General features: G+C 39.1%; 1 protein-coding gene across 1 annotated transcript in view; it reads right to left on the bottom strand.

The window, feature by feature from the left end:
- Nucleotides 1-212: 212 nt before the first annotated feature.
- The window catches only part of LOC142200617 (uncharacterized), a 109,596-nt gene continuing 98,175 nt past the window's right edge, over nt 213-11,633 (bottom strand). Inside the window, exons 25-29 of the mRNA XM_075271093.1 lie at nt 11,095-11,140; nt 10,852-11,004; nt 9,381-9,827; nt 9,244-9,282; nt 213-848 (exon numbers count right to left, since the gene is read on the bottom strand). Of these exons, the coding sequence (XP_075127194.1) occupies nt 241-848; nt 9,244-9,282; nt 9,381-9,827; nt 10,852-11,004; nt 11,095-11,140 (1,293 nt within the window). The 3' untranslated portion in view covers nt 213-240. The remainder of the gene's footprint in view (nt 849-9,243; nt 9,283-9,380; nt 9,828-10,851; nt 11,005-11,094; nt 11,141-11,633) is intronic.

Raw genomic sequence — 11,633 nt, 5'->3', positions numbered from 1 at the left:
TGCCATTCTTTTACAGTATAGAAATAAAGAAAACCTCAGCAGAGATAGTTTGTATCTTAATGCCTATAATCCCATTTATTTACCTGTAATGAGACTTATACATTTGTAATTGTAATACATTACATATAATTATTTGCTTGTAAATGTTAAAACTTATGACAATTCTTCTTGAATTTATTAACATAAATGCCCATATCCCAAAGTTAAAAGCCTTAAATTCAGCCATCTTCATTGTGCTGCTTATCCCAGCCACTTGACAATGTGCTTTATAAATGTTGTGGAAAATAGTTGCTGAAATGTTTGAAGCCTGAACAGCGATGTGTTGTCTTTTAGAGTCAGTTGATTCAGTCTGTCCATGTTTACCACTGTGCCAATGGCAATTACACTTGTAACAATGCCATTTTCTTTAAGTGAATTCACAGCCTGAATAAAGTTCTTGTTGCTGTTCATGCCATCAGTTATGAACACAAATAAGATTTCTGTGTTCTTTCGTGCACCTTTATACCTACCAGCCCTACTTTGTACTAGGTTTTTGATTGCATACAGAATGCCCGTGCCAATATGGGAGGATGATTCATAGTATACAGCTTTGGAGGGCAATGTCTGAATGCTAGTTAAGTTGAAACTGAAATCCAAAAGCACGGTTTGCTCATTTTCACCTCCATATTGGATGACTGAAATTCTAGCTCCATGTGAATCGTTGTCACTTACAGCAAGCTTAAGTTCTTCTGCTATGTCCTTAATAAATTGTAGCACCTGAATAAAGTTCTCTGTGCCCATTCTTTCTGAACCATCCACAAAGAAAACAATGTCCACAGGTCGGCCTACCAATGGCGCAAGCGTCACTGCTGCAATACACAAAAAAAATTCTGTTAGGATTCAATTTTTTAAAAAAATGTATCAAATATCATCATAATAGTCATATATTAACAGCCTATGTGCACCTAAAACTTATTACTTCTCATTACAAAATGCAAAGAAATCCTTGCAAGTCTGAAGCTTGTAATAGCGTTAGTTACAGGGGTTTCTGAAGAAAAAATATTTATCACTTATCCACAAGATTAGAGACTAGCACACTGATCCATTTATTTCTATGGCCCTATACACAGGTCCTTGTTCAGTGTATGGGGCCATAAGCAAAACTCAGGAAAGGTCCTATTCATGTATGTTTTCAATGAATAGGACCGTGGAACCACAGGCAACATCCGTGTGTTGTCCATTCAACCACGGCCTGGTGCCACACACGTGATGTGCATGTTGTCTAAGTACCCTTGGTACTAACAAGAGGTCTTGCATCCCCTGCTTGAATGGAGCTGTTGAATGCAAGCAATAATATATTTTTTATTACCTATCCTGGATTAATGTGGGTCTACTTCTTTAACTCCTTAAAGACACAGCCTAAAAGTACCTTATAGACATGGCCTCATTTTTCAAAACTGACATGTCACTATAAATGGCAATAACATTGACACACTTTAACTTACACAAGTGATTTTGAGATTATTATTTCATGAAACATTGGTGATAAACAATCAATATTTTTGTATTTAGTTATTGAAATAGAAAATTTGGAAAAAAAAAAGTCTCCATTTTCAAAATATGAAATGCTCTGCTTTTCAGGCCGATAGTCATACCACCCAAATGCATTAATAAATATCTACCATATCTCTTCTTTATATTGGCATCATCTTTTAAGCATCCTTTAATTTATTTCGGATGTTAGAAGGCTTACAAGTGTAACAGCGATTTTCCAGATTTACAAGAAAATTTCCCAAACTATTTTTCAGGGACCACTGTAGTTCTGATGGTGATTATAAAGGTCTATAAATAACAAACCCCCCATAAATCACCTAATTTTCAAAATTGTACCCATTAAATAATTCAAACCAGCCCATGGAAAGCTTGCTAACCCTTTAAGCATTTCACAGGAATTTAAAGAGGACCTTTCATCAGATCGGGCAGAGGCAGTTTTATATACTGCTGGAAAGCCAACAGTGTGCTGAATTCAGCGCACTATCGGCTTTCCCGATCTGTGCCCGGTGTAAAGCGCTATCGGTCCCGGTACCGTAGGGCTTTAGTGTCAGAAGGGCGTTTCTGACACTTAGCCAGGGACGCCCTTCTGCCCAGCAGCGCCTATCGTGCTGTACTGTGGAGCCGGGAGGAACGCCCCCCTCCCCTCCTGATAATACTCGTCTATGGACAAGCACTGTGAGGGGGCGTTCCTCCCCGCTCACACAGTACAGTGCTGGGCAGAAGGGCATCCCTGGCTAAGTGTCAGAAACAATCTTCTGACTGTAAAGCGCTACGGTACCGGGACTGATAGCGCTTTACCCAGGGCACAGATCGGGAAAGCCGACAGTGCGCTGAATTCAGCGCATTGTCGGCTTTCCAGCAGTATATAAAACTGCATGTGCCCAATCTGATGAAAGGTCCTCTTTAAAAATAATATGGAGGTGAAATTTAGACATTTAATTTTTTTTTTTTTTTTCAATAATACATTAGCCCTAAAATTAAAAAATCATAAAGGGTTAAATGAGAAAATGCAACTCAGATTGTTATGCAAGTTCTTCTAAGCACAAAAATACCCGACATGTGGATGTAATTCGATGTTTGGTCACACGGCAGTGCATGGATGGGAAGGAGCGACATTTGATGTTTGAAAAGCAGATAGTTTTCAGGTGCCATGTCTCATTTGTAGACCCCCTAGAATACCAATACAATGGAAACGCTCCAAAAAATGGAAACTACACCCCTGACAGAATTTATCAAGGGGTATTCTCAGTATTTTCATTCCACAGCCGTTTCACAGATTTAATTAACATTGGAATTTGTAAATGAAAATTTACTAAAATGTCTCTTTATCCCCAAAAGTTTTCATTTTTGCGAGGGGTTAAAAGAGAAAAGCCCCCCACAGTTTGATAAACAATTACTCCTGAACACAGCAATACCCCACATGTGGTTGTACTCTGATGTATGAGTACATGGGGGTTTGGATTGGAATGAGTGCTATGTGACTTTTGGAGGGAAGATTTTGCTGAACACTACACCCCTCATAGAACATATTAAGGGGTATAGTGAACCATTTTGATGCCACAGCTTTTTTAAAAAATGTGAAAATGAAAAATTCCTCTTTTTTTTCTTCTTCAATAAACTGTTAAGTTAGCTGCAAATTTTTCATTTTCATTCTGGCTGAGGGAACAGAAACAGACAGTGGCAGACTGAGGACAGGTGAGGACACAGGGCCTGTTCCTAGGCCATGCCAACTAAGCGTTGGTCTGACAAACCCACCCGACTTTTGGCTGGGGGTGTCTGATGTGACTTGGGACGAAGTGGATGACAAAGTAAACCATTCTAAAACTGATGGGGTGCTGATCAAGACGTGACTGCTAGTTGCCACTGGGAGCTCAGGCCTCTGGAAGTGACCCCAGCTGCCATGCCCCCTTACTCTGCTGTGACCTGTGTCTACTCCCGTGTACAGGTCTGTCGTTTCTCTGTCTGACATACTGTTAGATCAAATGAACAGATAACTGCTTTATAACAGATAACTGCAGAGGTTTTTTTCTACCACTAGCGCCTGCTGACATCTCTCCCTGCATTAAGTACAATGGAAAATGTTTGAATCCAAGATGGTGGAGGGTATTTATAGGGCTGTGACATCACAGGGCTGTCTGGCTGCTGAATGGCTGTACGCATGGTATTGTGGGTGATCCCACGTTCCCAGAGTTCATTGCCCTATGTTCTAACATGCGCAGCAGTCATTTTAGGAAAAAATGCAATTCGTTACCATGAAGCGTGAGGAAATCTGGATTTGCTGCAATTCGAATTTTTCCTGAAATTCAGAATGAATTCCACTTAGTCAGCTTTGATTCGCTCATCTCTACTCTTCACCTTCCAAACCCCATAATTATTTTTTTTGGCAGTATCATGACCATGTCTGGCCTTAATTAGTTTGCACGTTAGTAGTGCAGATGGAGTAAATTGCATTGCCAAATAATCCACTCTGAACTAGTTAAACCTTACACTGTGTGAGACAGACACTGACTGTTTTGCTATTAATTAGGGTAAGGCGGGTGGGTATCAGGGGAAGTTGGCTAAGTTTGCCTTCTTTTTAAAAATGAATAGTATATATGAATATGAGGAACGTTATGGCATCAGCCTGTTTGTTTACATAGAAGAGCTTAGAACGGTATCCTGCTGACACAGAGCTTTATGGAGAGGAGGAGTTTAATAGATTTATTGCCTTTTATCTCTAGCACAGCAGTATTATATGCTGTAACAATAGCAGTTATTTAAGCCTTCTAGGCCTATTGTCACCATAGATTAATATATAAAAAGTAACTCAACTTGATATATTACAAAGTTTGTGCACAATTCATTTCTGATTTATTTATTTTTTTAACTTTTTTGGAAGGGGGGTACCTTTCCCTGCCAAATACATTCTAAAGATATTCTAATCTTTAAAATGAATGTAAGATCTTCTTGATAACCCTTGTGAATCCTGAGAAATTAGATGGTAAAGTGTTCTCCCCCTCCAGCCAAAGTAGGGACTTCTCAAGCGGACAGAAGAACCCTGCATGTAGGGTTTTTCTGTCCGCTTGAGAAGTCGACATCTTCACTTGCGTACAGGGAAGGACGGGCACGGAGTGCAAAAGAACGCAGCCGATGCCCATTGAAATGAATGGCAGGTGTCACGGACACAGCTAGTGTCCGCTCCTAATGTCCGTGACAGATTTTGAGCGGACACTAGGAGCGGACACTACCTGTCGGGCACCGACGGTAGTGTAAACGCTCCCTTAGATATTGACTTCTGTTTCAATGTTTTTGAGAGTATAAGCTCTTATTGATGTTGATGTCTGTGGTATATATATATTGTGTATACCGTGATCTATTTTTTATTTGTTGTGAGAGTGAATGTTCAATTGAATATGAGTTTTAGCTGCAAATATATGTTTTAATGCACTTTTTAAAAAATAAAAATAAAATAATTTGCATTTGTCACACAGTAATGATAAGGTAGACATGGCTATCGATAACCAATTGAGAAAAAAGTTATCCTCAGGTAATCTACTTTTAAATGTATAAGGTTTAGGGTTGCACGTGTTTTTCAAAGAGTATAATGCCTACATGCTACAGGTCGATTGACTTTTTTAACATTTGCAGCTTAAGGCTAAGGCCCGGTTCACATCTGCATTTGGGTTTCCACTCGGGAAGTCTGCTTGGGGACCCCCCCAAATGGAAACCTATACGCATTAAAGAACGGTTACCTATGGAAACCAAACGGACGCCATAGACTATAATAGGATTCGTGTGGTTTCCGCATGAATCATGTTGAGAGAAAAGTGCTGCTTCAAGAAAAGACTTCGGAAGAAACGCATCATGATGTTTCCATAGCACTTTTCACATGCAGTGTGCAGAGTTTCCCTATGTGGACTTTCTGTCCCTATTAAACCTTTTGATTTCTGTAGGTATAACTGACGTTGCAATTTACAAAAATGCAACGTTTATTTCTGCAATGTCTGGATGGGATTATCCAGAATCCCATCCACTTTGCAGGTACTGTACAACAAAGTGGGTTTCTGCTGTGGCACTTCTGCTGCTGCCAAATTGTGGTGTTTTCTCAACATTTGGTCCCGGGCTAAAATAGCTATTTCTTGCTTCCAGTTCTGGCGAGTTTCTGAAGATACGTATATGCCAGTGTAGGCCTAACTTTTCACATGTTGAATTACATGATTTACACTTTTCGCCACTAATATAAATTTATATGATTTTATTTTTATAAAACATACACTATAAATCAAAATTGCATTAATATGCCTGTTCATGTACTGTAAGGGAAGGCTAGGTGTGTAATTCCCTAGCACTGCTGCTGGAACAATGGAAGAAGGGGAAGACAGACAGTGAGCACTTAACTTGACCCAGTCCCTGCCCCTACCTAATTGCCAAAACTGTCCTAATGACAGGAGCAACTGGGCGGCGATCCCTTCTGTGAAATAAGTGACACTCAGAACAAGACAGAACAAAACAACACAGAAGCAAAGTCAGCAAGCAAAGGTCAAAGCAAGTGAGACAAACAAAGCAGTAAAAAATCATAATCCAAAAGAGTAGTCACAAGGGAAGCCAAAGGTCAGTAACACAATAGTAAGAGAAAGTAAGAAGGTAGCGAGGACAAAGTCACAGAAAAGAGTCAAAATAGCCTGCAAACCTGTGTGGGCTGATGACCTGTACATAGAAAGCCCCGGACCTGCCCCAGACTTGATTGGTAGACAGGTTGTCAATCACATAGGCAAGGCTAAGATCAACTATTTGATGGAGAGAGGGAAACAAGGTGCAGGAGATGGGTGTGGTAGAAATTTAGTTACAGAGGATAGGTAATAGAGCAGTGTTCAGACAAAGCAACAAAACACTCTTAGCAAGGAATCAAACTGAACATGCCTCCTGTGCCGCAGCGTGCGCGAGGAGGGTGGCGCAGAGACCCGAATAGGCATAGATGTTACATATACAGTGACAAATCTCATTTTGAAAATGATGCAAGTGTCTACTTTCATAAAATATATAGATATGGGGGAGGTTTGAATTTTTGAGTAAGAATTTGGAAATCAGGTTTTTCAAAAGTGTGAATTGTCCTATTTACCATTAGTGCAAAATGTCTGACAACCACTAGCAGTGAAAGGTTTAAAAGGGTTTCCCATCTCCCTCTTTTACCAGTTTGCTTGCTCTCTCTTCTTCTCACTTCATGTATTTTTCAAAAAGCTGGGGGTGGGATTTGACTGTTTGCTGGACAGAACACTATGAAATTTTAATGTGTGGAATGCAGCACCAATTTTTATAAATAAAATACAACAACTTTTAATTCTTCATATTAAAAAACAGCCATAAAGGACAAAGACTGCGAAAACGTGAGATTTATTGGTACATATACGCCATGGATTGGGTAAACAGGTTTGTAAAGCATAAGGAACAACTAGATCATTTCAGTTAATGTTTCGGTCATATTAGACCTTCATCAGATGCGATCTAGTAATAGGCAGAGTACGCAGCGGGGTCATGGGCCGCTGCGTACTCTGCCTATTACTAGATCGCATCTGATGAAGGGTTAATATGACCGAAACATTAACTGAAATTATCTAGTTGTTCCTTATGCTTTACAAACCTGTTTACCCAATCCATGGCGTATATGTACCAATAAATCTCACGTTTTCACATGCATATGGTGTGCAGCAGCATTACTCCACATTGTACGTGAGTCGCAGGACTCTTTGTCTGCTAGCACCCAAACCCCATATTAATCAGTGTGCGGTTCCATTGCTCTTTTTATAAAGGACAAAGACTGGCAGTGAGTTTTATTGCTTACACATTTCGAGGCAAACTGCCTCTTAGTTATAGCTTAAAAATTGCTATGACTAAGGGGCTGTTCATCTGAAAATGCATAAGCTATAAATCTCACCACCTGTCATCTCCGCCTGTCTTCTTTTTGGCTGTTTTTTATATAACAAATATTTTTATATAACAAATTAAAAGTTATATTTTATTTACACAAAATAATTCTGGATGCCACATCTTATATCCTGAAACTCTGGATTGCAAGGGTCACTTTTGAGGTATCAACATTTGACTGGAATATATCAGATAGCATCAAAGTAGAGCTGTAATCTTTTTGATGTTTTATATTGACACTATGAAGTACTTCAGTAGATATAGACATCGCCTATACCATGAAAGATTATTTATTAGGATTACTAGAAATCTAATATAAATTCAGATCAAATAATATGCACAGTAAATGTATTTTACATTACACAGGTTTGGAGAGAAAGAAAAACTTACAAGCTACCAACATGCACTCAGCTCCTATGTACGAGCAAAATGCAATTAGCTGACCCGATTATCCAGACACAATAGCAAGAGATTAGAGATGAGCGAGTAGTATTCGTTCGAATATCGAATCCTATTATAGTCTATGGGAAAAAACGGGAATGTTGTTCCGGTTTCCATGGAAACCAAAGTTCGACACCTTGGATCCTCCAGGTTCCGGAAGTAGCAGGATGAGGAGCACGAGGAGGTTTTTGCATTGAATTCAATGGAATTTTCCCGCTTGATATTCGACCGATACGAGTATTCGATCGAATACTACTCGCTCATCTCTACAAGACATAACAACTCTGAGAGCAAGCACGATCCCAAGAACTCAGACCGCCTTCCCTCCAGAGTGAGTCATGATGCCTTTCTAAAGAAACGTATTAAAGGGGTTGTCCAGGATAAATTGATATTTCTGAATTAACACCATTCTCCCGCCTACCTTCTAAATTACTTAGTGTATCAAAAATTCATATTTACCTAGATTGACGGGGTGGTCATGTGACCACCCAAAGCACATTTTCCGGTGATGTTCTGTTTCCAGAAGGGGGGAAAATGGAACGTCACCTATACTAACCATCTCCTCCTATCATACTTACCTGTCTTCCGGTCCAGATCTTCTGGATACGGAATGTCACTTCTTCTGGGTGACCTCTTCTTCTTGCGTCTGACAGCTGCCCAAGCCTGCGCAATAGAATCAGAGTGCCAGCATACGAAGAAGAAAAGACATTACTTGCCCAAAAGGTCTGGGCCGGAAGATAGGTACATATGATGGGATGGAGGGGGTTGAGTTAGTTAGGAAGGGCTAGTAGTGGGCAGGCTAGCTAGGCAAACAGGGAGGAGAAAGGTTTGAGAAAGGGAGGGGGGAGTGAGAGAGGGAGGTGGTGTGAGTCTGCTTTGAGTGAAGCTCAAGGCATCATGGTAGTTGTAGGAAAACACAGAACGGGAAGATGCCCATATAAACAAATGCAGTAGATGTCAGGATCTCACAGGGAAACCCAGAAATCACCCAAAAAACTGGTACAGTTACGTAGGTTCACTTATTAAACTATTAATAGCACTAACAGACCTTTTTTTGAAAAAAGATTTTTAGCCCAGAAAACCCCTTTAAGGAAAACTCTTCAATTTACATATGCAAACAGTTTAGATAGGATCCTTGAGACTTTGAGACCCCCTTTAAGATTGCAACAATGAAAAAAATTAAACACCTTAACAGCAATAGCATCCCATGTAAAAAAAAAAAAAAAAAAAAGTAACTTTTTACAGTTGGTCAATGTAAAATGTTGGGTGTGCAGAACATCTATATCGTATTTCTTTCGTTCATGTTTTATACAAATAATACCAGTGTTTTTATATAAAAAATTAAATTTAGAAACATTAATTACTTACACTGTTTGCAGCTCTGATCTGGGCAAAATATCAATGGCTCTGGAAAATATTAAATAAAATATTTTTTTCTAGGATTGTAAATTTAACATTTGTAAAAGCTAGGGTAAAAGTAGAGAAGTAATTTAAAATTGTCATACCTGGACAAAATATAGTCTCCATTTCCTGTAGGAAATCCTCAGATGCCAGTTCAGCATATAGTCTCAAATGTTTCACCCTGTTACTGATATTGCAGGCGATTTTCTCCAAATCTTTTCTTTCTGAACTGCTAGTAAATAAATCTCCTATAGCAATTGCATATACTTCAACTCCTTTACAAAGGGACTCCAACTTGTCTATGTCCTTGGGATCGTAGCGTCCATCTGTGATTACAAATGCAACCACTTTGCTTACAGCTCTTTGGTTTGGACGTATAAGCTGCTCATACGTGTACTTGAGCGCCGATGGGGTCCATGTTCCACCTGCCAACCATTCCATTGATTTCACTTTAGAAATAAAAGAGGCCTTTGATGTGATAGTGGGATCATCCATTCTGATTGCTTGGATTGCTCCTTGATGACTGTATTGCACCACACCCAGTCGAGACCCTTAAAACATGACATATGTATTATTATTATCGTTTATGGTTCTTCAGAATATTTAAACAATGGGACAGATTTATTAATTTTATATGCCAGTCTTAATGAAGGCCACGACAGAAAGGACATAACTTATTTAACTTGTGCAGATTTCCATTATAACTCATGCTAGTAAACTGGCTCGAGTTGTCATTAATGTGTTGAGCAAATGAGCCCCCACCCTTGCTGGCCCTTCTCCGCCTACAGAACAGAACAGGGGCTGTGGCATATGTTTGGTGCAAGAAAGGAACTTACACCAAATGTGCACCAAAATATCATCCCTGTACTCCAGAACACTGTCATATAACGAATCTAAGTTTCAAACTGTGCACATAAACACAGTAGTCATTATATAGTTTAGTGATGTTTCCCTGCACTATTACTTGGAAAGATTATGGGCATATTGTCACTCCTTAAGGAGAGACCACCTATTAGGTGTGTGGAGGCTTATAGAGCCATAGTCGCTCCACTGTAAGGGATCATGGGAGGAATATGCAAATATGTCTCCCAAAATGTAAATAGGGAAGACAGTGCCTCTTTTATGCTGCCCTCTATAGGAAGCACTTTATAGAGGGCAGCATAACAGAGACACTGTCTCCCTATTTACATCTTGGGAGACAGATTTGCATATTACTTGTTGTGACGATAAAAAGAAAAAAACTATAAAATACATTGAAGTATTGAAGGAAGCCTAGCTACAAGAGAACTGTGCCTTGGGAGAAGATTTATTAAATCTTCCTACAAAAACAGCATGTATAGGTCTGTATTATTATTATTATTATTTGAACAATTCAACCAGTGGCAGATGTTTCATTTTGTACTAGCTGAAAAAATGAGCATCCTGCCCTATCTTCAAATGGATTCTGCCTGAACTTCGCACTGACGTGAATAGGAATAGGAAATCTTTCTGCTAATGACAGATTTTACATGACAGGTCCTGCATAAACTTGTGCTTATAATACATAAAAATTTAAAAAAAACAAAAGCTTGTTACCTGTGAGGTCTGATTCATTTTTGCTCATTTTATCTATTCTGTTCGCAATGCTCATCACAAAATTTTTGGCAAGCTCGAAATTTGTTTTGCCAACGCTTTCAGAACTGTCTATTACAAACACCACATCCGTAGGTTGGCAGGTTCTGTAGCAAGCTATCAAAAGAGTATTAAAACATATTTTTGATTAATCTGTTTTATAAAACTATATGGTGGATCAATCTACTAAACATATCATATACATACCACAACATCCACAGATCTCTTCAACATAGCTCACAATTTCACAGTCCTTAAAGAGACAATTAAGATTCTTAATTACTACAACTGTAATTGCTGGTTGAATTTCTAAGTTATTTTAACAACTTCGAATTATGTTAATTGAAATATTTATGACATGAATATTGTCAACAATGGAGTCGCGCTGGAATCATCTGCTTCCTTTGGGTTGTTACTGTTAACGTTTTATGGTTTTTATGTTTGTCACCTCCCCTGGGCCTCCAATCATTTAGAGCTGGGGTCTCAAACTCAATTTACCCAGGGGCCGCTGGAGGTAGCGTCTGGGTGAGGCTGGGCCGCATCAGGTTTTGGCATTTTTTTTTTTTTCTAAAAGTCACCATATTCTGACAGCCGTAACATTTTATACGTCCATGTACGGGGATGCATAGTGCGCCTTTTTTGCGGGGCCGGGTGTACTTTTTAGTTCTACCATTTTCGGGAAATGTTATTGCTTTGATCACTTTTTATTCAAATTTTTTATCAATCCAAACAGTGAAAAAACGGCG

This window comes from Leptodactylus fuscus, chromosome 4 (assembly GCF_031893055.1).
Source record: "Leptodactylus fuscus isolate aLepFus1 chromosome 4, aLepFus1.hap2, whole genome shotgun sequence".
Lineage (NCBI taxonomy): Eukaryota > Metazoa > Chordata > Amphibia > Anura > Leptodactylidae > Leptodactylus > Leptodactylus fuscus.
Note: the sequence above shows the minus strand (reverse complement) of the source record. Positions and strands in the feature narration are given on the sequence as shown.